General features: G+C 42.4%; 2 protein-coding genes and 1 long non-coding RNA gene across 5 annotated transcripts; 2 read left to right on the top strand and 1 right to left on the bottom strand.

The window, feature by feature from the left end:
- Positions 1-7,017: 7,017 nt before the first annotated feature.
- On the bottom strand, positions 7,018-8,443 carry LOC143102510 (uncharacterized). The gene is made up of 3 exons (XR_012982599.1): positions 8,370-8,443; positions 7,326-7,412; positions 7,018-7,106 (listed from the first exon to the last, which is right to left on the bottom strand). It is a non-coding gene; the product is annotated as an uncharacterized LOC143102510 (long non-coding RNA).
- Positions 7,397-16,722, top strand: grapa (GRB2 related adaptor protein a). The gene is made up of 5 exons (XM_076266134.1): positions 7,397-8,060; positions 8,447-8,544; positions 9,452-9,571; positions 14,819-14,987; positions 15,626-16,722. Exons 1-5 carry the CDS (start codon positions 7,983-7,985, stop codon positions 15,803-15,805), a joined length of 645 nt encoding a protein of 214 aa, XP_076122249.1. The 5' UTR covers positions 7,397-7,982; the 3' UTR covers positions 15,806-16,722.
- Positions 16,723-19,348: 2,626 nt separating this feature from the next.
- fam83ga (family with sequence similarity 83 member Ga) lies at positions 19,349-27,631 on the top strand. Of its 3 annotated transcripts, none has more exons than XM_076266131.1 (6): positions 19,349-19,985; positions 21,107-21,274; positions 23,934-24,058; positions 24,181-24,988; positions 25,088-26,593; positions 26,798-27,631. In XM_076266131.1, exons 1-6 carry the CDS (start codon positions 19,530-19,532, stop codon positions 27,245-27,247), a joined length of 3,513 nt encoding a protein of 1,170 aa, XP_076122246.1. In that variant the 5' UTR covers positions 19,349-19,529; the 3' UTR covers positions 27,248-27,631. The 3 variants fall into 3 exon arrangements, with proteins under 3 accessions (XP_076122246.1, XP_076122245.1, XP_076122247.1); XM_076266130.1 differs by having other exon boundaries at positions 24,181-25,000; XM_076266132.1 differs by lacking the exon at positions 26,798-27,631 and having other exon boundaries at positions 24,181-24,818; positions 25,088-25,222.
- Positions 27,632-27,842: the final 211 nt, after the last annotated feature.

Below are 27,842 nucleotides of genomic sequence, written 5' to 3'. Positions count from 1 at the left end.
GTATTGGCGATAAGAAGTCGTTTGTCCACTAGATGGCGCTTCGTTGCAGTGAGACGTAATTTTGTTGGAAGTTAAAAGTGGGTTGAAAAAAACAATGGACGCTTCCTACAAGGACTGTAATTTACCGCAGAGAACGTCTAATAAGGATAGGACGATGTTCACATGAAATGTAATTCCCATTTCTCCTTGGAGCCGACATAAATCTGAGGATGTTTATCGGACATGCTTGGTTTTTACTGCAGGTACGTTAATCTTATAATATCAATAAGGACCTAATGTTACCGTTAGCGTTGGTTGAGTGATGGAGGCCAATTTGATTGATTGCATTTGTAGAAAACTAGAAATGCGGATATACCAAGCAAATTGATAGCAGCACTGTAATTGTATCTTTCGACTTTCATTTGTTGCACGTGCTACAAAAATCATTCTGTGCAATGGAAGATTTACATACAGTTTTGCCTATACATGCGTGAGACTAAGACGCCTGTTTATTTCGTTTTAAGTGCGTGCAGGGTGTGTGAGAGGGGAATCGATGTGCTTTGATTCCAGCTTGGTAGTTGTAGTCTGTGAAATTAAAAAGCACGTGTGTGTGAAGTATCCAAACAATGACACCTTCATTTCATTATGGTTGCTTTAGCAACACACCTTAAGCGACTGTGTAGTGGGTCCCATTTAGAAGTGGCTACGTCATTCGCGCTTTCCTTAACTCATGGAGCTGCATGAATTTTATTACAACTTTTCGCCACAATATGGCAGCAATAAGTCCGCTTGATACTGTAAGGCGTAAGCCATTGGTTTCCAAAGGAGATTTTATTTGTGTCGCCAGCATAGCCTATTGACAATTTATGTTGTAAATAGGCCTACCTTATAAGCCTACCTGTTGCTTAGGGAAGCTAACAGCTTTCTATTAGGATCTAGTTTGTTAGTTACAGTTTTGTCATAACTCCCTGATGCATTTTTGCATTTAGAATAGCCAGAGCGTGGATATCTCAATCGGAAAATTAAACAATATCGGGTGCCATGGACTAGGCTGGGTGAACCCAGCCTGATCTGCCCGCTATTTATTTTTTGATTTCTTAAAAGATTGAGCTTGGTCTGGTGAAAGCCAGACTAGCCATGGACCTCAGTTACACAATGCAAGGGAAAATGAATCAGCCTATATTTGCACGAACAATAACGGACAACAGTTCTTCAACTTTAAATTTTAAACTTTAAAATGTGTATGAACAGTCTAGCGACGCATTTCATCAAGGCCCATTTGGACATGTCAGTTATTTGCACCACTGGTTACATGTAAAACAGCATTTCGTTTCAGACTACTGTTACTTAATTTGTGCATTAACAATAACGTTTCAGACTACTGTTACTTAATTTTTGCATTGACAATGAAGTATTACATTAACTAAAGATGACTAAAATCTTATGTAGAAGAAGAAACATTCACAAAAAAACATTATGCTGATACCTTTTGCTTTTCCCAAATACAATGTAGCCTACAGGTGTAAATGACCTTTCATCAATCAGTTGCAATGGATGAACTGTGATGAACTGCCCTACTTGTGAATGTTTAGAGATTTTAAAGGTTTTATAACAATGCTACATCTTCTTTGGCTATTCTACAATCTATTCAACTTTTCAGAACCAGTAGGCTACTTTCTGTGCAGCCGCACACACACACTCAGGCATGCCAAACAAGCATACACAAAAGTTTCAAGAGTGGGGGATGGAGTAAAATATGGAGGCAAATTGAAGTGTGATTTATTTTCGCGGAACAGCTGTACAGGACTGAGCGGCGGTCATATTTTGTACCGCTATGCGGTACATCTAGTTATTTTCACTGTTCAAATAATGGCCATAATAATCTATGATATGACCTAATATGCTGAGGAAATAAATTCAACAGTGCTTTGGGAAGAAATTTTTTTTTCACATACAAGGCATTTCAGGCCACAGATATAACCTAGGGGACACAACCGGAGGGTTGCCGGTTCGAGCCCCGACCAGTGGGCCGTGGCTGAAGTGCCCTTGAGCAAGGCACCTAACCCCTCACTGCTCCCCGAGCGCCGCCGTTGAAGCAGGCAGCTCACTGCGCCGGGATTAGTGTGTGCTTCAACTCACTGTGTGTTCACTGTGTGCTGTTTGTGTTTTACTAATTCACCAAAAGTATATATACTTATACAATGAAAATAAATTAACACTCCCCTCAATGTCAACACTTATTTCTTTGCATTGATGTGCGACTATAGAGTTGATGAACTCCGGTGATATGCAATTCCTTGCTGCAGACATTGCAGAGGACTTTATTTTCAACACTTTATTTTTATCAACACCATCAGGCCATTTTTTAAACGTAAATGTTCCAATCAATGATCCAGGCAGCACGTTTTCTTCTCTCTCCTTCATTTTACAGTCTAATTTTTACTGACTAGAACGGCTCGGGGTCAAAGGTCATACGGAATTGATTAATCTGCACTAATTTTTTTAATCAGTTATTTTTTCTCAAATTAATTAATTGAAATAAATCAGTTATTTTGACAGCCCTAATATATATATATATATATATATATATATATATATATATATATATATATATATATATATATATATAAAACTATATTAAGAAAAGGTATAAGTGTGGCCGGCTGTGGCATGGAGGGAGGGGTTATGCATATGTGTTAATAATTCTATTGCTACTTCTACTACTACAACTACAAGATTACAATTACTCCTGTTGTTGTAGTAATCAACCAATTCAATAGTAGATTAAAAACTGACTAGAATTATATGTGGATAGTGTTGACAAGGCATCATTCAACATAGATGAAATATGGTTAAGAATTATCAAGAAAACTAGTGTCAATGAGCTTTAACTTTGTATCACATCATGTACTGCCTGCACTGAAAAAAAATTATATTGCTTAATGGTGCACAACAGTGCTTTCTGTGGTTCTGAAATAATGGCGCATATTAATAGCATAAAAATAGACTGCAACAGATAAAAAAAGCTTTTTATGGAGCAACACTTCAAAGAATGTGTTCCATTACCACCATTCTTATGACACATGTATATCTTGGCTAATATTTCTGTTGTTTTGTTGGTTTCTTATTGTTGTTTTAATGTCTAAAACATAAAGGGGGTGGGGGTGCAGAAAATTCCAGCCTCTTCTGCTCTGTTCTCCCCGGCACACATTCATTTGAGTAGCGCCATGAGATTCGGAAAGTGAGCGGTGCTCATCTTCTGACAGACCCTTTGGAGCATGAAGCCAAACAAGTCGTGCATCCAGAAGAGAGCAACACACAAAGTACTCTCTCAGTTTTTTGCTAGAGAATAACATGGTTAACTGGCAGGATGCCAAGCAATGTTTATTTCTCTAAAACAGAGAAGCCAATTAGTGTTGTGGTATTCATAGAGTGCAAGGTGCACAGTGTATGTAATGTCTACCACCATATCTTGGTAGCACTATATATTTTGAATGGTGAAAATACCTCTGCAATTGAACACTCTTCAGCTACCATATGGGGGCAGTAAAACTCTGTTCCTCCCACTCCCACTGATGCCTCAGTTTTATGAGACCCTTACAGATCTGTATCCGGCTTCACTGTGAGTACGGCTTGATACATTGAAAGGTGAAGTTGTGGTGGCGTAGCGCTTCTGTTGACAGGATGTGAACAGCGCACATGAACACACCACACACACTGCCACAGGTCAAATGAGAAACCAGAGAAACAATCCACCCACTTATACAGACCACACAAAAAACAACACACAATTGTTCATTTGCAAAATTGATTTGCTTCTGTGAAAAGGAACTCAGAATTGGTGCGATGGTGTTCAAGATGAGCTGTTTTTCAGTATACATTTTCTTATTGACACATGGCTGTACATAGTACAGCGTCTATTTCATCTCTAACACAACCACGCCTGTTGTTTTGAGCAAACTTTCCTGTTGTGACTTTGTTGTTATTTGGTAGAGGAGTTTGTTGTGGGAGAGGACTTCACGGATGGGATGTGACTGCATTGTTATTTACCTCCCCTTGATTTCCAAGAAACCAGACTCTGCTTCCTGCTCCCAGGCTTTTTCACCTCCACCCCCACATTAAGCGTATCATAGGGGAAACTGGGTTGTTTTGAGGCAATAAAAATAAATGTCTGGCATGTAGCTCAGTAGCAGTCTAACGAGGACATCAAAATATATCAATGTCCAACAGGCTAAGTGAGCAAGCCTAGGTTCGGTTATGTATTGTTACCCCTGTTCTCATTGATTTGCTGCCGTTCTTAAAAACTAAATCCGAATGTCGGATTCCTTTCTGTATAAATTGGGGCCTGATGTCAGGCTAAGTCAGCCAATAGGAAGAGGAGTGAGTGACTAATCCTGACAGTCTAGAGTGATGCAGAAACTATCTGTTTTTCACTTGATGTATTTAGGCAGCCTTTAATGTTCCCCTGGATGTGGTTTTTAACAGGAAACACGGTTTTCTCCCTTCACCCCCTGCATTTTTCACATGTCTATATATTGTCACTGCCCGCGCTGTGTGCAAGTCCCATCACTGTTGCATGACAGCCTTGCGTTGTTCAGCCAGCAATTCACATTGTACCTGAGAGAGCACACGTTAGTATTGTTCAGCCATCTGTGAGTAGTCACACACTTTTACAGTCCAGATACAATGCGTGTGTGTGTGTGTGTGTGTGTGTGTGTGTGTGTGTGTGTGTGTGTGTGTGTGTGTGTGTGTGTGTGTGCACGTGCGTGTGTGTGCTAGTGTGTAGGTGCGAGTGTGTGTGTGTGTGTGTATGGGTATGCGTGTGTGTGGGGGGGGGGGGGGGGGGAGGGCGGGGGTTATGCGTGTGTGTGTGTATGAACACTCACTCTTTGACTGGTTTGATCCTTTTACACACACCAGTGAGTCACAGTGCACAGTGAGGTAGAGAGCAGTGGCAAATGAGAAGTGTCACAGATAGAGTACTTTCGTGCCATGATTTGACAGACCCTCCTTCACAGATTAACAATTTTTTTGTGGACAGGCCCCTCCATTCCAAGCCAAATTATTTGAAGGAAACCTTTTTTCAAGCCAGTTCGCACCAATTTTATTTGCATGACGCCTCTAGTGGGGTGTGTAGGTTGCTTGGTAATTTATGTGAAGTTTGAATACTTAATGAATCAGAGTTACCCATACATTCTGCCCTTTGATGTCTGATCTGGTTCGGGACAGACCTCTAGTCCCCCAGACGCTTCCGGTGTTTTTCAGTCTTCAGCTTCATTCAAAGATATGGAACATGAATTATCCCATAACCTTTAACTGCAGATTCTAAACTCTTTTTTACTTTTTTACCCATAACAGTTTTATTATCCTGGTTTTTCATAGCCTTTTCACCCACTAATCCTCTGAGTCATAATGCTTTGCAGACAATAAGTAGTAAGAAAGTAGATGTATATGTCACAACTCAGATATCTGCAGTATTTCTACAGTTCAAACATGGACTGAACAAGCAATTCCATCTAATATGAGCACTAAATCAAGCTGATGCAAAGCCTCAGGATGAGCTCAGTATAGCTCCACACATTCATCATATTGCGTTCCTGTGCCTGCAAGGCACACACCAAAGAGAATTGATGAAAGGTTCAACAGGCCTTGTTAGTGGTTTGCGAGCATTAACTTCACAATCTCCAGGGACTCAAAGAATAATCAAGTTCTTTCTGAAGATTTCCATATTGGCACGGGAAATGTCAAATGTTATTACATATTTAATTAATGAATGTAGCATTAGCTGCCTCAGTCATTGCAAGCGCATCTTGTTTGATTAATCACCCACTATGTGGATACTGTTTTTTTTTTTTTTTTTTTAGAATTGTGTTATTTAGTATAATTTGTATTTTAGTATATTTAGTATTTAGTATATATTTATCTTCTACTGTCCTTATTGCTTAGTTGTGTTTTTATATTATATACTTTTAATTACTTTCTGCTGTTAGTGAATGTGTGTGTGTGTGTGTGTTGTCTGTATGCTACTGTGACCTTGAATTTCCCCTGGGGATCAATAAAGTATCTATCTATCTATCTATCTATCTATCTATCTATCTATTATAAGGGCTTTGCTGTCCTGTGCATGCTGTTCCAGGTGGGCAGATTAAAATGGAGTCGGATAGATCAAATCAGATTCCTGCAGATGAGGTGAGGATCATTTATTGATGACATCCAATGCTGGGATCCATTAAAAGAGGGGAAATTATTATGGATGACTATTCAACATATTACGTCATGCCACATGGGAGGACAGTCTACCTTGAGGGCCCTAGCAAGTAGAGCAGATACATTTTCTTTGATACTTACATGGAGATTTTTTCTCCAAAGCAAGGGATAGTCACATAGTCATAATTGTGAGTATGGGAATAAATTGTGCTTATCAGCCATTGTGTAGGCTAGATCATAACTTTAGTGGCTAATTTTAGTAATGTTGCTTTTTGGACAGCTAGGTTCTCATTCATTTATGAGAGGGGCATTTGCTCTCAATCAGTCAGTCAGATCAAAACTACTGTATATCATGTATTATGAAAAGCAAATACAAACGTTTGTTTGGGTCAGACATTGTTATTGTGTGAAAAGTGATGTTCAGAATTTTACATGGAACAGTTCTGTAGACACTGAGGGCTTTTTTGTTGGGGGAGTAAGCAGAAGTGTGTAATAGGTCAAGTGTAACTAAACCAGATCTTTTCAACAGTAGTCATTGTTAGTTACCATCACAAACATCATGGACATGTGTTTGTCAACTGATAAATAAAAGCATCCGCTTTAAACTACACATATAGTTATGAATAAGAATGACATACTGAAAAGATACAATTATACAGACATCACGAGATGAAAATACAATAACACAAATATTGTGTCCTCACAAAATCAAATAAATGAGCTGAAAATGACAGTTACTGGAGAAAACAGTGCACTTCTTTCTTTCTCACACGGGTAGTTTTAAACACATTCAGTAATTGGATCAATCTTTTTCTCTTAAAGGAGCTATTTTTGTTTTGAAAACAAAATATTTTTGTCTCTGGCCATACATCAATGACGTAACTCCAAACAGTCCTTTTAATATGTTTCAGGTTGGGTTTCTTAAAATAGAAACAAAACAGAACAAAACAAAATGCATAAAAAGTAAATGCATGAAAAATCTGAAACCATGAGTAATATGTAATGTACGTACATAATATGAAATAAAAAATATTTAAACATGATTATACAACATGCTTAATACAACACAATACATTCTTAATATGATGAAGTGATTTATGGTCTTATTGTGTGATGCCCAGCCTAGTGCTCATACTCACGTAAGGGAAGTTTTTGTGTGGGGTCGTGCATTCTATTCTCCTCCCTCTTTGTTCTGTTTTTCCTGTTTCTCAGTTCACCACTTGTATCTGTGTAAGAGAGAACACACATAACACAGACAGGAACTGCCTCCCCCTCCCTCTCTCCCACACACTCTGTCAGTCTCTCTCTCTCTCACACACACACACTCTTTCTCTCTCTCTCTCTCCCTGATTTTCTCACATACTCACTCACAGTCAGATGTGCCTCCGTCGGCTTAGTCTTTCTTTCTCTCAGTGTGTGTGTATGTATGTGTGTGGTGTGTGACGGATCGGACGCCAGTTCATCAGCGAAGCCAGCGCGGATGCCCTCTCCTCCTCTCCTCTCTTCTCCCCCCTCTCTCTCTCTCTCTGCCTCTCTCTCTGCCTCTCTCTCTCTCTCTCTCTCTCTCTCTCTCTCTTCACTGTGTGCGCTGTTGCAGCTGCTCATAGCCTGGCACCGCTCTGAGGCTGTGGATCTCTCGGTTCTCTCTCCCCTCTGTCCCTCCTGCTGCTTTTGAATCGGACAGGACAAGGACCAGGACCAGGACCAGGTCAGGCTGCTCCCAGTCCCACTCCCGTGTCCGCACCCCCGCGCCCCTCTCCCTGGACTCCAGCATCCACACCGGAGTGGGTCCCAGGATGGAAGCGGTGGCGCTCTACACGTTCCGGGCCACAGAGAGCGACGAACTCAGCTTCCAGAAGGGCGACATCCTCAAGGTAAGAACGAGGCCTGCAGCGCCGGCATTCATCAGCAGCCCTCTCACCTCTCAAATTCATCACACATCCCACTGGCACGGCTAATTAGGTAGGAAGATTGCGGTGGTGTGTGTGTTTGTGGAAATTAGTCCTGTGACCCGAAACATGTTCATTGAGTGCTCCTGGTAAATTAAATGAAAATGTAGCTCATAGATATTTTAGTGGTGTAGTGTAGTAGATTCATTATAGACTACAACGTGTGTACACGGAAGCAAGCAAGCACACACACACACGCACAAACAAATACACTTATTCTGTATTATTACTTACTATTGTAGTGTTGTGATGAACTTCTATAGGCCATACTGTGTTAGAACTCTGTAATGATTGTTTCCTGGTTTCACCAGATAACTAACATGGAGGATGATCCTAACTGGTACACAGCAGAGTTGATGAGCAGAAAGGGCTACGTGCCCAAGAACTATATCAATGTAAGACCACACACGTAAGTATCTGCGCTTATGCACAACGTGGGCAGTCCCCCCGTGGGCTGCCTAGATTTATCTGGAATCAGTCTTACTTGCCGACGCGTTGCGAGAGGCCATGATCTTTTACTGCGATACATACTGAGCTGCTAAGTGTGATGTAATTCTACATCAAACAACATCTGTGAGCTGCATCCTGTGCATGGCTTCTTGCTGTGAGATTTCCTCATTTCCCTGTTTTTAACACAACCCTAGGTGTGACTTTTTGTCTTCGCAAGACATATCTCAAAAACTCACGTTCATTATTTAGTGAGCAGCAGTGTAATGCTGATACGTGCAAAAAAAAAAAACCTTATCAATAAAGCAACATTTATATGCACCGAATTGACAGTAAAGGGAGATATAACTTCCTACATTCTACTTTATGGTGATATAAACTCTTGAATAGGTTCAAAAGTAGTTTAATATGTGACATCTTTTGGCAGATTTTCCATTTTATAAACACTAGGGGCCATCCAGTTGTTAATTTATACACTACAACACTGTTTATACTTATTCAACATGATTCGGATGATAATTATGGATATAATTAGAATGTTGTTTCCCAATAAGTTATTATCAAATTATGGCAACTGGTAACATGGCAGGCCATCTCAGTTATGTGGCTGGGTAAGCTACACAGCAATGTACAACAGTCTGGGGTGCATTTCCCAAAACCATAGTTGCTTACATGTACCTGTTAGCAACTTAGTTGGTTGGCAATAGGAAATTGCATTGCAACCAACAAAGTTGCTTACTTAGTGCCCCTGTAAGGTAGTCTGTAGCTGTATGCATATGTAGTGTATGATACTACAGCCAAGTGCGGACTCTAGGCAGCTCTGGATGGTTTTCAGGCAGCATGGGTAGGCTGACTCTCTGTATCCTCAGGTGGTTTGCTGGCCGCATCTCACGGAATGTAGCAGAGGGCCGGTTGAGGCACCGGGAGTGTGGAGCCTTCCTGGTGCGGGAGAGCGAGAGCGCACCTGGGGAATTCTCCATGTCTGTCAGGTACGTCATGTTCATACTCGCTCCAGCGGTTTCTCTCTCTCTCTCTCTCTCTCTCTCTCTCTCTCTCTCTCTCTCTTTCTCTTGCTCCTCTTTGGTGTTTCTGTGTCTGTGACTGGCTAAGTATATCTAAAATGTTGTAGGAGGAAGCACATGCTTATATAGGGCATCACGATTCATCACTCTTGACTATCTTATCTGTTGGTGGAAATTACTTAAGGGCTTTATGGTTGGCTGGGTTGGGGCCGAGTGCTAGTTTCGGGTAGATGGTTTCGGATCCCCGCGGAAGGGCCTGCGAGGCAGGCGATCCGGCTCTCAAAATCCCCCCCAATCAGTGCAGCCGTCCTAGGGCAGCCAGGGGACCCAGGTGTGGAGACAGCCTCTCCTGTTATTGTGAGATTACAAGTCTGTGTGGCGCGCCACAGGAAGCTGGAGCTGCCAGCCTGTCGGCATGTTCTCCTGGAGAGAGAGAGAGAGAGATGAAGAGTGAGAGAGAGGTGGAGAGAGGGAGAGAGAGAGGGAGAGAAAGATGGTGACGCAGTGGCTGGCTGCCTCTGCTCTGCATTCCATCAGAGACGGCCGGGTTTGGTTCTGACAGCATACCAATCAGTGACAGGTTTTGCAGCTTGGCCAAAAAAAACATGGCTACTTGGGGGCATTTATTTCCTCCTGTCCAAACAACAAATTATGTAAAGCGTGTTGTGGCAGTTATCAACCAAATGGGCTTTCATCAGGGGAGATGGGGGATTATCCTGAGTGATTTTAATTACGCAGGACATAATGGATATTACATATATAACACACCAGCTAGACTTATCCTGTGGGGGGACACCTGTAAGCATACATCAGCCTCTCAACCAAAAGCATATTACTTAAGGTGAATTGGCATGTTGGTGAGTCATAGTGTAAATGGATGGGGATTTTTTAGATGCTGGCACAACATGTTTAGCCCTTGCTGTCTGTGTAAAATCTGGGACAACTGGAGGAAGTGTGGAAGACTGGAAAGAGGAAGCGGTCTTAAGGAAGGCAGCGTTCTATTACGACCTCAGCTTCTCCTGTTTGATGAAGTCTGCTCTTCACAGCTGTGTTATAAATATAACGGCTTCTGTTGCCTGCTGTTGACACACTTCAGCACTAGTTTGTCAGCTTTTCCTATGAATTCATGATCTCGCTGCCCCCCTACACACCCCCTCTCCCACATCCGTGCTTCTCGATTGCTTTGGGCTCTAATTAGAATTCAACGCTTTCTTGTTAAGACATGGAAGAGCCACAGAAGATGAGTTTACTTATTTTTATCTCATCTGACAAAAGTGATCCTGTTCAAAGGGCTGAAGACTGGCCTTAACATCGCTGATGGTGATGCTGAGCAGGATGTGAAGAGCCTGTTAAATATGGATGCATTCAGAGCAGAATCATGAGACGAGAAGCTTGCTTTGTGTGTGTGTGTGTGTGTGTGTGTGTGTGTGTGTGTGTGTGTGTGTGTGTGTGTGTGTGTGTGTGTGTGTGTGTGTGTGTGTGTATGTGTATGTGTGTGTGTGTGTGTGCCTGCCTGGTGCTGCCAGATGTTTTAAGAGATGTGAAAAGCTATTTTAATAAAACGTTCTATTTTCCCAATCCCAATGTGCCATGACAGTACGTTGACGGGGGTGTGGTGGGGAACAAGCATCCACATTAAAAACCTTGTCCCTTTTCACACAGACTTCGGTCTCGTGGCTCTATCAGACTCTTTGGTGAGTCTTTTGGTTCGCGGTGTCACAATAATAACGGGAAAGCCACTGTGCATGTCTGGGGCCTCAGTGTAGCGTGGTGGCTCACGTCTAAACACCACGGCGCTGGAATAATTAGTCTCGGGCTTGATGAGTCAGCTGTGCCGTGATAAGTGTGCCATCTGCTTTGAGTGAAAAACTGGGACGCAGAGCATCTGGGATGGTGGATGTTATAGTAATTATAAATCTAGGCCCCCTAAAGCCATAGCCTGATGTGAGGGAGCTCCCTCCACCAGATGGCAGTAAGGCCAATCAGCACAGCCACGCATCTGTCTAATTTATGTTTCGACATTCATTGCATTGATTTTTTTTTTTAAATAGTCTTTTTAACACTGCCGTTGAGTTAAGTTTTTTCCAACACACCCTTTGTTTTGTTTTCCAGTGAGGCCTTGGAGATATGGCCGCGTGTATCTTTATGGTCATTGAGTACTTTGTCCTTTAGAGATTAGTGTCTCCACTAAAATGATGACGAGGACAGACAGGTCAGTGCAATTTGGCTGTCATTCCCCATCAAGTCCAGACAGGAGAGAATGCACATGTATGGCACGGACAGTGTTGGGTGGGGAGGAAAAACCTGAGGCGATGCCTAGTGTTACCGTGCTAGCTCTCTGGAGTTCCACTTCTTAGAGCTGACTGAGGGCACAGTTTAAGGTGGATGGTGGTGACCGTCACAGCGATTTCACACATTTTCTTGCTCATTAGCTGGGAGTCGTGAACCTGCAAAATAACTTCAGAGACAAGCCAGGCAGCCCACAGCCCAGGGTTTGTGTGTGTGTGTGTGTGTGTGTCTGTGTGTCTGTGTGCGTGTCTGTGTGCGTGTATGTGTGTGTGTGTGTGTGTGTGTGTGTGTGTGTGTGCGTGTGTGCAAGCTGGAACTGAACTGCTTTGATGCTGAGGACATTGTATATAGGTCAGTGTTAATAACACTCGCTGGTTGCCAACAGTGCTAACGGTGTTTGTAGGCAAACCAATAACTTCATCCCAGTATCACAGATTGCCACTGAACCCAGGCTAGCCATACACCCCTCCCCTTTCTAGTTCTCTTACTCGTTTTTCTTTCTTTCCGTATTTCCCTTTTTTTATGCATTCTAGAAACAGACCTCAGGCTCAGGCAGACATATCAAGGCCATAGATCTGAATCATGCACGACTGCAGTCTGCAGACTGCAATCTACCACCATGTTTTTACACTTCTTAATAGAGACCGAGTATTGCCATCCTCTGGCTTTTGCCTTGGTTATCAGCATTCTAATTCAGAACAACACACATATCAACTGCCTCTGTGAAGCACTGCCAAGTTTTATCCCCATATGTTTTTAGCCAATGTTGAGTATTGAATGTTTCTTGTACAAGTTTCCAAAGCACCCGAGGATGGAACTTCGGTCTCTTTTTAAGAGGTCTGTGGGCTCTTCTTCAGCTTTCAGCTTCGTGTCAGCTCGCTCTGCGCCAATTCTGCACCATCCATGAGCATGATTACACATGCAAAGAGTCGTTTTGCCAAAAGAACACCAAGGCTGACACAGCGGATAAAAGCTTCACATGGCATAATTTTTTGGGGGGGTTTTTTGTCTTTAATTCAGGGAGGAAGCACATTGAGAGCAGGGCCCAGTTAAATGCTTAAGCAAATCGTGCTGGCATATTGCATTTGATCACAGAAGCAGAACCTTGTGAGGATAAGTATGTTTCCGGCATGGAGCTTTCATACATCATTAGTGTCTCCTCTGTCCTCAGGACATGGTGGAAGTGTAGACTATAAGTATGGATTTAATCTCACCGGACAAGGGGGAAACAACACAAAGCCTGGGACATACATTATTAAAGGCATTGGTAAGAATCTAAACAGATGGGTGGCCCCTCGCTCCTCACGCACGGCCCCTCCAAGCCCACCGAGGTGTAACTCTTCTCACCAAGCTGCCTGACAATAAATCACCGGTCTGTTTTCTCACTCCTCTGTGTGAAAGTATACTCTCCGGGAGGACTGTTTCCCCTCTGCAGGTGCCTTTCAGTGCAATGTACAAGTACATTGGATAATGGGCAAGGCCACAAAGTGGGTTTTTAAAAGCCGTGCCAAACACAAAACGGTTGACACAAAAGTGTTCCGAGGGGACCCTCTCTGCGATCAAATTTCTTGTGTGTGTGTGTGTGTGTTTCAGTTCAGGTAAGACAAAGGCTGGGTGTGTGGGAGAGAGAAGACAGTGGGGGAAAGTCCGTTACGCTTTGCTGTTGAGAGTGCCAGCTCACTTTCGCCCGACGCAGACACAAAGGACAAAGGAGCTCAGTTCAGACCCCTGCCCAGGGCTCCTCTAGGAATGGACCTTTTTTTTCAGTTTACTCACATTTGCAGAACTATCATGTGGATCCTTCCCATGCCTGCTTCAGCATCAGTGGTTCCTCTGTGGAGGGCCAGGTTGGGCTTTTCAAACGGCTTCAACGATCTCTCTTTGTCTTGAAATGCTAATACAAGGGACACGGATCAGTGCAAAGAAGCCGTCTATCCCCTCGCTACCTTTTCCACTCGCTGTATTGATTCGCCAGCGGCCAGAACTGAATCACTCAGTCAATACAGTAGGTCACTGTCTCCTGCAGTGACCAGAAGCGACTCGCTGTCCAGACTTTTTTGTTTGTCTTTTTGTCTTTGTTTGTCTGTTTTTGTATGACAGAACAGAACCTAACCGGCAGAGTGTCCTCAAACATTCTGTTGATAGACTATCTTCAAGGTTCCAAGCAAATTGTAACCAGTGGTGGTTCTTGAGTATTTGTTTGGGTATTTTTGCCTCTCGATAATAAGTAAATCGATCAATTTGTCTGTCCTCAAGGTTCCTAGTTAGTTGTAACCAGTTGTAGTTCTTGGGTATTTGCCAAAGGTGTCTTTGCCTCTAAAGAGAAACGTAACAGTGGAATCACACAATTTGCTGTCCTACCATACCAAGTGAACCAGGACGCCCATTTGCTTTAACAGTAAAGAAGAAAATAGTGGTGAGTCAGATAGGTGAGAGGGAAATACATCACAAATCACAGTTGGTCTTGATGCACTGTTTTGGTGTGCTGTCTCGTAGCACCGCCAATTTATTTTCTCATGAAACAAAAATAAATAAATAATCAGCACCCTGGGCTTAGCGCAAGTGATGGATTGAATGGGACATTACAGAGATTACCGTGCAGTGGGTTGTTGATACACAGGGCCAAACCTCCCTATTTCCATTACTTTTCGACAGCCAGTCTCATAAGAGCTAGATCACACATGATAACAGTGCAATCAATCTTAATGCTTTGAGCAGTGGGTATGGTGTTGCGCAACACAACACTTGTTGTAAACACAAAGGGTTTTACATTTTCGTCATGTTTTGCTATTGACACATTTTAATAGTTTATTCATTTTCTGCCCCCCTTCCCTTTCTCTCCCTCTCTCTCTCTCTCTCTCTCTCTCTCTCTCTCTCTCTCTCTCTCTCTCTCTCTCTCTCTCTATCAATTGCTCTTTTTATTAGTTATGGGGACCATGTGCAACACTTTAAGATCCTTCAAGACAGGGGATCCCATTATTTTGTTTGGGATGAAGTTTTTCCCTCCCTAAACCAATTGGTGGACTTCTACCGGACCAACAGCATCGCCAAGGAGAGAACTGTGTTCCTGAGGGACAATGAACACTCAGTAAGGGTTAGTATCTTTTACCAATTATGCTTTCTCTTACCATAGAAAAAATAAATATATAGAGCCTACACCAAAAACATCTCCACTTCACCAATCTGCACTGTATACTTTTAGCAGAAATATCAAAATGCGGTCATCTTTAAAAAAAATTCTATTCTAATTTAGCACAACCCGCCAACACCTAACTTGCATGCGGAGTGACAAACCACATTGAAAGAAAAAAACACAGCGGCACAGATAATGTAAGAAGAGGTGAGAGCTGGTTTCTCTGTCGCTCAGGCCTGTTGCAACTGTTGTCCCATCCAGTAGTCTGAACATGAGTCATTTCAGCAATTAATGTTAATTAAAATCATTGACTACACACTTGGCTGTAACATGATGAAGTCATGATGACATGATGAGGAAGCTGAAGTCTCATATGAACAGATACAAAGAGATAAATATCTGTGTCCAGATGTCTGTAAAATAAAGTATATTCCATAACTAACTAGCTATTTTTTAAAGAGAGATTCTCATCAAATTGAAACACACAGGATGTGTTTTTGTTGAACACGCTATGAGACACTGTGCCACAAACAGCCGCCTGGGTTCGCTTCCACATGTAGCGTCGCATGTGACATGTTGCTATTTGTGTCCTCTTTCAGCGGCCCCGCCATGCCCAGGCCCTGTTCGACTTCCACCCCCAGCACACCTCCCAGCTGCGCTTCCTGCGCGGTGACGTCATCGACCTCCTGGACTGTTCCGACTTGCAGCGGTGGAAGGGCCGGTGTCACGGACGAGTGGGCTTCTTCCCTCCAGAGTATGTCCAGCCGGTTTACCATTGACCACCAGGGACACACAAGATAACAGTAGTCTAGCAAGCAAACTGGTGGTGAACAAGGAAACCAATGTATCTCCCATGAACTGCTCACTGAACTGCTCGTCCATCCAATGCACTGTCATAATTCAACTGATGAATGGAAGTAAATGGATGATATTGGGATTCATTGATAATGATCTAAAAATATGGTGCATTAAAGGTGCAGTCCGCGATTCCAATCCTAGAGACTTTTGTCAGACTCAGCGAGTTGTTCCTCACATTCCTCCAAAAAGCACAGTCCTGGTTCTCTAAATGGCTTGGACTGGGCTGTAAACAATCCCAGCCAATCAGGGTAGTGCTTCAGCAGCACAGAGGAGAGTGGTGTCATTTGACAGACTGTTGATCTTAATTATGGACAACCTGTGACAAAACCGAAGCGGAACTCCGGACTGCATCTCTAAGTTGGTTTATTTTACTATATTTTAACATGAATAGACAATAAGACTGTGATATTATTATGATATTATTATGATGGATTTTCATTGACATTGGAAAGCTTTGAGGAACATTTTAAACATTAGTAACAATTAAAAATGCTTTCAATGTTGACACTAAGGATTATATGCAGTGTTGGTAAAGGATTGTATTTCTGTGTGAGAGAAATCAAAAACCACCCAAGCACAGATACCAAACAAATTGTGCAATTAGGTCCCATTAGTAGTCGTTTGTTTGCTTCTGTATGATTGGTCCTTTACTATAATTGAATCTAATACTTATTCAGTGTTTATTCATATTTATTAACTGTACAACAATCTATTTACTGTTTCTCATTCAGGGACCTGAATATTTGTGTAAGAGATTACTATTGCTTGTGAATGTTGTTACTGTAAAAAAAAAGTCTATCACAAAATAAAATATATCTAAAGTTAGACATTAAGTCAACACACACTGTACAGAAGTTGATAAACTAAGAAAACGGAAAAACTGACCGTCACTGCCTAATGAACAAGACCAGCTGTGTCACCAGAGATTCAGTTTTTACTAAAAGATGCAAAATAATGGCAATGTTTTATCTTCTCTGTGCTGTGAAATCACAATGGGAAAGTCTAGCTGTCAAGAAAGGGAACCCCCCAAATCTGTGGGAAGCCCCATTTGTCCCTCATTCTGTACAAGTTGACCTGAAATGCGCTCTTCTGGATGTCCCAGCAAGCAATGAAGCGATGAACCATATATGCATTAATTATGGTGCACAGGACATGCACAGCGCTATTTTCAGAAACAGTGGGCATGTGTAAAACCACGTAATTACCTCCACCAAGGAGCTGATGTTTTAATGCCGTTTGTTGATTTGTTTGTTTGCTTGTCAGCAGCGTTACGTGAAAACTACCGGGCCCACTGTCATAAAACTGGGTGGAGGGGTGTAGCATGGGCTGAGAAAGACTCAGATCTGAATCCAGGATCAGATCTGGGATGCTTTTTTCCAGTTCCCGTAGCATTGCAGGACAGATCATTTAGCTTTCATGAAGGTCATCCAGTGTGTTCTTGTACTTATTCATATGTTTATTTTTAATTTGCGTAACTAATGCTGTTTATCAACAGTAGGCTAGTCTAAGCTGCAATCACATGTTAAGGAAATTATTGGCAAGTCCATGTTCAGTCTTAACAATCTTGTGATGCCATCCAGCCTAAATGCAATGAGACATTCTACCTTTTCTGTCTCAACAAATGATCAGATGTTCCTTAATATGTGACATAGATAGATAGTAAATATAGAATCAGGAACAGGTTATGCCATAGGCTATTAGCCTACATACATGTGAATTTAAGTTGACATTTTTCAAACAAACTAGACCTATTCTAGAGTAGGGTGCCGTTATTAGCACACCTCGTCTTTGGGAACTTGAACTGTTGCTTTAAAGGTCTGACCCTAAATTACACTGAAAGTGATTGTTCAGGCCATTGTGCAAGTCACAAATACTGATGTCACAGCAGCCTGCCCAAGGCTAAGTAGGCCTAAGCTACGCTATCGGGAGCTGAGAACTTGGCACTCTCTTTTTGTTTTTCAACTGTCGCAGCACATAACTTCAGATGAAACCAATTGCAGCGCTGCATCATTTCAAACTGAACATCAGACATACTGTAAGTTGGATTTCAAAAAGAAATGCTTACCCTGGCCTATGTCATCTTCCAGGAGTGTAGCTACATTCCCAGTGTCCTATGTTCCCAGGGCCCTATGGCCCCTAATTCAGTTTTCTGTCATCCAAAACTATAATAAAAATATTATGGAATCTTATGGAAACATATGGTAAAGCCTATATTGGTACTATTACTGTGGAAATCTTTACTCTGTATTATTTTATTGAAGTGGTGTACACAAAGCTTTCAGATACATTTCCAAAGCTTCATCTTTTTTGCCAAATTTACACCAAAATTCAAAGATGATGAGGCACACATGAGCCCCTCATATTTTGCACTTAAGTTACTGCAGAGTGTAGCCTACTTGTGTAGGTTTGTGTTTTTATTAGATATTTGGAATTGGTGGTGCATTGTGTGTGTGTGATTGTGTATTTGTGCGTGCGTGTGTATATGTGTGTGTGTGTGTGTGTCTGTTTGTGTGTGTGTATAAGGCAGCGGAACATGGGGGCTCATGAACATGCCCCCAGCCTGTAGCACTGTAGCTGCCTGGTAGCTCTAGCTGTTGGATGCAGCAACTCAAGCTAGGTAGAACCGATTGTTTTCGTGTTTTTTTTTTCGTACCGACAATACTCAGTGACCTCGAGAAACAGAGATATATGTGAAAAATAGACGGATTTCTCTTTTAAGCACATTCAGCCTTAAAACATCTTTTTCAGGTTCACATCATGTACTTTACAGAGCTTTGGAACATATAGGACCCTGGAAAATAGGACCTTGGGAGGACTGGGAGAACTGGGGAACATAAGACCATTGTCATGGTCTCATTATGTGCCACCCTGAGAACAGAGGAATGACCCCCTAAATCACTCTCCATAGCTTATTGATTAGGCCTACAGGTGGAGATAAATTATGTTCTCTTCTAACCATTACCAGACTCCTATTCTGCCTGTACAAAGGCATATGCATTGTGTTTTCATTTAGCCATCTCATAAGCTTGTCCATTCCCTTCATGTGCAATGAATTTTAAAAGTTTCACATAGAGTATTATCTGTAGGTACACAACTGACGTGATCGCTACCTTTTTTAGCCTATCTGATCTATACGAACTGGGTCGCAAAAGCCATAGGGCCTATATGACAAAGAAACAGTTTTTTTTTTCCTTTTCCAAAACGTGATGATTATCATTGCAGGAATGCGCTTGTGACCTTTACAGTTGTCTCAGGAAAAATATGTCTGCCAATGGCTGAGCATTTTTAAGTTCTGAAAAAAGGCGAAGTTAGGGGCATGTCGTTGTTGGTTTCAACCCAGCCCAATGTTCTTCCCAGAATTGCCATTGGGAGGATGTTAGTCACATGACTAACGTGTACCTGCCTTCACCTGTTTCTATTCCTTTTCGGGGCAATGTGAGTCAAATGGTCTGAGTCCACGCAAGAAGAATCTGTTATTTATGACATTTTTAGTGGACTCCGAAATTGTAGTTGATGTCATTACTATACTTGATTAAATGAGTAATCTATAGAGCCTACTTGATTACTTGAGTAAACTATGTGAGGCTGTAACATTTAAATCGATATATATTTATTTATTTTTTATTTAAAACGTAACGTTTGATAATGGCTTTATCTCAGATTCAATGTATGGACAATGAACATATTAATCAGCGAATTACTGAATCAAAACCTGAGTTTCTCTACAGCGAAGAGCAACGAATTGCGTTGGAGACACTTTTCCAGGATGGACCAGCAGCATACGCGGCATATCTTAAAGCGCAAGACATGCGGGGGTTTTTATCAGACCATGAACTGGAACATCTGACTACAACCGTGACGGTATACAACCCTGGTGGTACAGGCCATACACAAATTAATGAAGCGGGAGAGGACTCCAACGTGCCCTCGGAGTACTGGCCTGATCGTTCTGACCATTCCCTTTGCGAGCTGGAATTGGGCTGGCCAGACGTCACAGCCTACCGAGGAGTCACCCGTGCTACTGTTTATGCACATCCACCAATGGATGGACTGCCGCACATTAAAGAACTAATTAGAAAGACGATTACGCAAGCCCAAAAGGTAGGCTACGTTTTTTAATCATAGCATTACCTTTGCAAAACACAACTGCAGTGATGGGACACTAAAATGCACTACAGTGGCTTTTTCATGTCCAAAATACTGCATTTCTGCATTAAAGTGCGTTCAATGTAATGCATTTTTTCTACGAGTGTCAAAAGCGGCAGTTTTGACGCTCAAAACAATGTTAAGGTAGGCTACTTTATTACAGACTGTAATAGCCTCTGTCCAAGCACAGTCGTGAGAAGTTGAAGAAAAGTTATTTTCCTTAGAGACCCAGTGACAATAACATTAGGGGTGTCAAACATAAGGCCCGAGAGCATTCTTAGGAAGGAAGAGGCTGAAAAAACATGACATGGAAGTAGGGTATTTCAAAAAGCAGTAGCCTATTATGACAGTACGTGTTGCTCAAAAATAGTAAACTATAGGAGTATCATCAAGCAACACTGCAATACCCAGAAAAATGATAACGATCCCGTCCAATGAGTTTGACACCTTGCATTAGTTCTTCCTTTGAATTTAAAAAAAATTATTTGAAAGTGACCTTCAAGTTTTACAGCCCATGTAACACTGCCCAGTTGACACTGAAATTGACACTGACACACTTATTTAACCCTTGTAAGGTGTTCGGGTCTGTGGAAACCATTTTCAATGCTAAAAGAAAAATTATGCTATTTGTTATTTCTTTTAACTCAAACTCATTGTGTGTGTGTGTGTGTGTGTATGTGTGTGTGTGTGTCTGTGTGTGTGTGTGTGTGTGTGTGTGTGTGTGCATCTGTGTGTGTGTCTGTATGTCTGTATGCCTGTATGCATGTCTGAGTGTAGGTGTCTGTGTGTGGGAATGTTCTTTCTGCACCTGCTATTCCCACACAAAGTTACACAATACTTTTCAAGCACTTTCACCTGTTCTGATTAAGTTCTAAGAAATAAAAAAAAATAAAGTAGAAGTAGAGATTAAGTAAAGATCTGGTAAGTATTTTTATATAAATTAAAATGGCTGTATTGATTTAAAAGCCTAGTAATGTGGTGGGTCCACCAGACCCAGGAACATTGGCTGTGTAACAAAAATAACAAAAAACACCTTACAAAGGTTAAAACAGTTCATGTGGTCTTTTCCATACCAGGTCATAGGAATTGTCATGGACCTATTCACAGATGTGGACATATTCAAGGATCTGCTGGATGTGAGCTACAGGCGGAGGGTGGCTGTGTACATCCTCCTAGACGCCACAGGAGTCCCCCACTTCCTTCAAATGTGCCAGAGAGCAGGCATGCACAAGGGACACCTCAAGGCATGTAACCTCTCCTGTCAGACTAATCTTTAGGCCTCCACCTCCTGTATAGTTTTGAAGGTCGCCTATGAAATTCACAAGTTAATTTTCCCACGGTGAACAGGATACTCTACATTACAGTGACGTGTATAAGTTACATTGATTAAATGAGTAAGCAAAGTTGTTTGTCTGACTAGTAGAGAAAGTGGAATGTTCCATAGACCTTTGAAGTTCGTCTACAAAAAGTACCCAATGCTGCCATTTTTGCCAATATGAGGAGATCCGGGTGTTAATTGAAGCTACCTATGGCAAGTTGCACTGCAAGTTACCTCTGGGGTAGCAAAAATCAAAGTTTGCCGTCTTAACATCCCAAAGATCACATTACCCACTTGAAGGCAAAGGACAAAAGTGTGTAGAGCAAAACGTCTGTCTTCTAGAATTCTTTGTCCCTGCAAAAGTGGTGTGATAATTCAAAACCCCCATGTTATTTTCTTAAAAGAAAAAAACGCAACATACCGGATCTCCTTATTTGGGCAATGGTGGCAGCTTTTTTGTAGGTGAACTTCAGAGGTCTAATTCTGCCCAAATCCAAGACCAAAGATGACTGGTAATAAATCACATAGATCAGAGGGCCTGGTAAGCATTCTCAATGTCAAACAATCATCTTTATCTTAGTGTTTGGTAGTCTTATTGGAGTTATTGTAGTATTTCATGCCAGATGGAGACATTTTGATTGTAGAGATTGTAGACAATTTTTATGTCTGACATGAATGCAGGCAACTAGCCATATTCTGTCTGATTTCAAGGCATGCTACTATAGCAGGTTATTCACAACATGGTCTGACAGAATAAGATGAACAGGTCTTTGTTGATCATCTGATGAAGAAAATGTCAGTTTAGAACTTGTCAGTTTAGTTGTGAACTTTGCGAATGCCTAACAGTATTAGGTCTGATGTGAAGTAGATGTTTGGCATTCTAACCATTACACCAGTGGTTCTCAACCTTTTTTGAGCAAACGCCCCCCTGACCTTACTTTGATCCTCTGGCAACCCACCCCCCCCCACACACACACACACACACACACACACACAATTAAAAAAAAAAAAAACTACACCCCCGGGTAGGCTATAGGCCACTCACACTCATGCTATATTGCTTAAATAAAAAACGAGCCCATTTCTGTGCTGTTTTGGTTTCTTCTGGAATTATAAGAAAATGTCCCTATGAGCCTATTTTATTATTAAGCAGATTTAGCCCACTGTTAGAAGCAATAGAAGACTGGTTGGGTAAAAAAAACACTACCACATCAGCATTGGTTGTAATGATTTTTTTCTTTAAATCAATAGGAACATTAAATGTAGGCAACAAGACGTGTCATTTTATCATGGACAAAAATCAATCACAAAACAGATTCCACGCGTGAGGCCTGTTTAGGCCTATATATATTTCGTATTTGATTAGCAACCGTCTTTTCGTGGACACTTCGCTCAGAGAAGCTGCAGAACAACAGCGAGCGGGGCTGGGGGACGTGAGTCCGGACGTGTGCAGGCCCAAACTGCACTGTATGACCACTGAGCATAGATAAACAGTAAAATGTAGCTGGAACGGTAGAGGGGTTTGAAACCCATGAATGGAAAAATAGCCTATTTATTTCAGGTAGCCTATTTTTGCACCAAAAATATGTGAAAACCATGAAAGTTTAAAATGTAAAAAAAAAAAAAAAAAGAAAACTCACGTTCCCAGCGCCCCCCTAGGTTGTACGAACGCCCCCGTTGAGAAACCCTAAACTAAAGCAATATTGTGGCATCTGGGAGCATTAGGCTGATCAGCCAATATTTCTTGATCATGGTATTAAATTAGCCAATAGATTTTGCCTTGTTATTAAACTAGCTTTAGTTTGACTTTAGACTTTGCGCCATTTTAATGAGGGCTCTAGAGTTACTTCAACTTCAACTCAATTTTCCATTTTATTCATATTCATATTCCTATATAGTGGCAATAAAATTATATTCATTTACCTACAATGCCTTTACATTGTCTGTGCACTGAGCATGAAACATTAGCGGTCCAGACAGAGCTGGTGAATTATGGTTTCCTGGACCGACTTATCCTGTGCGTCACTCTGTACTTTCCTCCAATGTTGACTGTTTGGGCCTCAAGGCCCACAAGCCACATTACCAACCCTGGTAATGAAACTCTTCTGTATTTATGGAATTGATTTGAATCATCCCAATATGACTCACATTGCTGGCACCTCCTTGACGTAATTATTTTCTGTGGCAGGAAAATGCTGTGTGCTACTGAATAACCTGAGGACAAGTGCAGACTTGATTAATAAGTCCCTAATATGGCCACAGAGTGCACCGTTATTTTTATCAACAGGACACATCTCAGAATGATTAATTGTTGAATAGGTTGGATTGAATATGTTCACAACTATTGAAAAACAGCACAATAGGATCCTTTATTCGGTTTGTTCTGAGAAACTCCCATGAGAGTTAATGCATTTTTTTTTTGTTAAGCCATAAAAGCTTGATTTACTTAATGCTTTTGTTTGATTATGTGGATATGATTTGTTTCTGCAAATGGTTGTTTTTTTCCAGGTGGGAATAGGTATTACTTCACCTCACTCATGTTCACAAACAACATTTTCATTTTGTTTTCACTTTTTCTTTCACAGAATTTACGGGTCACCTGCACGCGAGGCACAGAGTTCTACACTCGCTCTTCAAAGAAAGTTTGCGGCGTTGTAAGTCAGAAGTTCATGTTTGTCGATGGAGACAAGTCAGTGTCCGGCTCCTACAGGTGAGATGGTTAAAGTGTGCTTTTTTTCTGAAAATCATAAGTCACTTACAACCTAATTAATTAACCAATCCAACCACAATCCACAAACCACCTCATAATGTTTATTTGTGGTGTGATTTCAGCTACACATGGACTGCATCCAGACTGGACCGAAGCGTCGTCACAATGCTCACAGGTCAGGCTGTGGAGACCTTCGACAGGCTGTTCAGGGATCTGTATTTCACCTCCGGAGCTGTGAACCTTTCCAGCGTTAAACTGGATGAGGAGCCCGAAGTCGAACCTCTCCGACAGTCTATCCAAAATCCGCAAGTCGCTGCTGCGTTGGCCCGCAAGATGTACAGTGCAAAATACGCCTTGGTGTCCAATTCCTCTCTAAAGAACACTGGGACTTACTCAGGCAGGAACAGCTCGGGAAATGCGAATCAACTGCCGAAATATTTCCGACAGCCCAGAATGCTGGAGGAGCCGAGGATCCACCCCTGGTTGGTGGACATGCAGCGGGCCAACATGATGAACTACCTACCAACCTGGCCCGAGCCAGATCCACCGAGCGACGTCATCGGCATCATCAACATCCGCGACTCCAGCAAGCCTTTCCAAGCGCACCTGATGCGCTCCGAGCTCTTTGAGACGTCGCAGGCGATCCGATTCAAGGAGCCATTCCACATGCCCGAGGAGCCTTTGCCTGAGAAGGCCACCCCTCGATCGCGCCTTGAACTGGCGGACCTTCTCTCATCCGTGCAGCCACTGAAGACCAAGGGTGAGGGGCTACGGATTGCTGATCTAATAGCGCAAGCACCACTTAGGCCACAGCATGATCAGGACAGTGTATTAACTCCACCAATAGGAAACCCGAGAATGGTTCCTCTGAATGTCATTAATGAGTGTGAGAGTGACACGGCTGGGGTTAATGGGGATAAAGAACCACAGGTGAATGCTGAGGTATTTCCTAGCAAACATAGCTCATTTACTAAATGTACAAAATGTGCCGCTTCATGTGATGGGGCTGACATATCTGTCTTTCCACAGGGTCCTAAGGATCTCCACTCAGCTCCTAGCTGTGGCGCCAAGTCTGAACAGCCCCGTTCCACTGCTTCTAACCAACCCGGCAGAGGAACTGAAGGCCCAGACAGTGACACTGAGAAAACCAGAGACATGGACACTGGCATTGACAGGACTGACAGCAAATCCAATGTTAATGACTCTCGAGCACAGTCGGCTAAAAACTCCTCAATGTCTGATAAACATGTTCAGTGTAATGGCAATGTGCCTGTTAAATCTAAGTCATCTGTACATGTAAATGGGCCGCATACACATTCAGAGAATGCACACGTTAGAAACGGCAATCAACAGACTGACAAGAAGCACACTCAGAGCAGCAAGACTACTAAAGAAACAACCATTCTGTCCATGACGATTGGTGACACAAACACTAAGTCCAAACAGCACAAATGTGAGAACAACAATCTTAACGGTATCAACAATCACCAAAACGGTATCAAGGAGCCAATTTTGTCTCAGCCTCCTATATCTGGACAGAACGAGAATAGCACACAGAAGACAGAACTTCAGAACAATCATCTCCGGCCAGAAGATACAAGCCAGACTGGAACACACTTAAATCCGAAGATAGGCACAAAGCAAGACATGGTGGAAAGACATGTCAATCATTTGAAGGCAGAGAGGAATGGGACTGCATCTGTAGTCTCACAAAATGAATACGATGAAAATTCACTCAGGGCAAAAGAGAAAGCTAGCCAGCAAATACTGCAGGAGAGAAACAGTAAATCGGAGGTAATGCAGCAGGACTTAGGCAGTCAGTGCGAAAAGGCAGGATCACAACTCAACCCATCCGAGCTGAAAGAGAGGAAAGAGGAGACTGAAGTGACGAGCAACAACAAACGACACGCTTTGTCAGCCAAGGAAGGGAAAAACGCTTGTCAAGATACACAGTGGGTACCAGAGGAAGTGTTATTTATATCAGAGGAGGATGATGAGCAGAAAGAAATGAGTCTAGCTGTGCAAAACAAGCCTCGTGGACTAGAGAAAAAGAAAGGGCAGGCAGCAGTGCCAGATGTGTGGCAAAAACGTTCCGATTCATCTCCGAAGAGCAAGCGTGATCAAGCAATGAAAACGGAAGGCAAGCACAGTGGACAGTCAAATGGAAAGGTGGAGTCCACAACAACAACGACGGCGACAATAAGGAGCAACTCTGCAAAGCAGGTGGACAGAAAGGGTCACCAGCAGCTGTCCCATGGAATAAGCACGAGCAACCTTGCAGCCTCAAAGGTGAGACATGAAGCAGGCAGACAGCTGAGAGAGAAGGTGGAGAAATCCCATTACACATCAACACCAGATATCGCCGGACAGCTCAAAGCCGAGAGCAGGTCTGGAGCGCGCCTGCAAGTATCCAGGAAAGAGGGATGCCAGACGCCAGCACCTCGTGATAAACCAGGGCAGGAAAGAGATAGGGATCTCCAGGAGAGGAATGCACAGGGACAGGCCAGACCCAAGACGGAGAGCGATGGAAAGAAGGTAACGTATGCCGTTTTTTGAGCTACCTTAGGCCCTGGTGATTTTGGGGTAGGTCTGTCTGGGACGAAACGCCCAGACATTTGATTGAGGGCAATTATCTATACCAACATCATCAGGATTAGTTGTGTGCTTTGTGTGAGAGAAAATAGCCTAGACTTGTTTTGTTTTTTTTTGCACTCACACCCAGTGTTTCTTTTCTTGCAGCTGTACAGAGCCTCACCCAGTCCAGGTTCCAGAACGCCGCTTGCCAGCCGGACGGAGGGGCCTGCCAAAAGTCCTGCTGTCAAACCCGACTCCACCCCTGCCACTGCCATAACAACTACGCCCGTGAAAAGTTCCTCAAAGTACTTCCAGGGAAAAGTGTTCAGCTCAACCAAGACCAGTGCAACAAGTGCCCTGCCTCCCGACCAAGTAGCCAGTACTTCGACTGCTTCGCTTGACAGACCTGAACTCGTATGCCAGGTGGCCGGTCAGGCCAACTCCCCCATGGGTCAGTCCACGTCTGCCTTAGATAAATTGAAGCGCAGTAATTCCACCTCCAAATCTCCCCTTTTGCTCCAAAGACTGTTACCACTGAGGAGCTTGAAAGAGAGAATGACTAGAACACCAAGTCAGAAGAAGTTGACTGCGGTGGGGGAAAAAGATGCCGTTTGAAGGGGTGACTGACCGTTGACTGTCTCACTGTTGAGACTCCATAATCAGATATGGTGTTTGTGCAATGTTTTTACCAAAATGTAAAATTATGTTTGTTTATTTTGAAGGGAACAAAAGGAAATGAAAATGGTTTGATTTGTGCATGCCCTTAATGATTTTACCTAGCAGGTGGAGGGACCCTGCAGTTTATTTCATCATTTGATTTTATATCATAAATGAAAAGAAAAGGACACAATCTTTTCACATATCTCTGAGAGAGGAGACACTCCAGTATCTTACAGACTCTCTATATGCAAATTAAGGGTGTTGCTATGCTCAAGCTTAGTTGAACGTAAGTAAACATGATGATTAAATTACCATACCCAAAATAACACTTCATCCCAAGTTCGGAGTGGTGGTTTGATACATATGCAGTTACAGGTCCATCTCTTATATTCTATTTTCATGCTTTTCTTTTTTTATATTGAGCCTTAAAAACAAGTATTGGTGTAGTTTTGAAGAAACTTTTCAATTGTGGGTCACAGAAAACTGGATCACTTTTCGGGTTGTGGGGAAACTGGAAAGACATGCCGCCGGTGAAGAAGATGGCTCATCA

This window comes from Alosa pseudoharengus, unplaced genomic scaffold (assembly GCF_046254945.1).
Source record: "Alosa pseudoharengus isolate Yale_2024_CS ecotype anadromous, Long Island Sound unplaced genomic scaffold, YU_APseudo_1.1 YU_APseudo_1.1_scf_4, whole genome shotgun sequence".
Classification (NCBI taxonomy): Eukaryota; Metazoa; Chordata; class Actinopteri; order Clupeiformes; family Clupeidae; genus Alosa; species Alosa pseudoharengus.
Note: the sequence above shows the minus strand (reverse complement) of the source record. Positions and strands in the feature narration are given on the sequence as shown.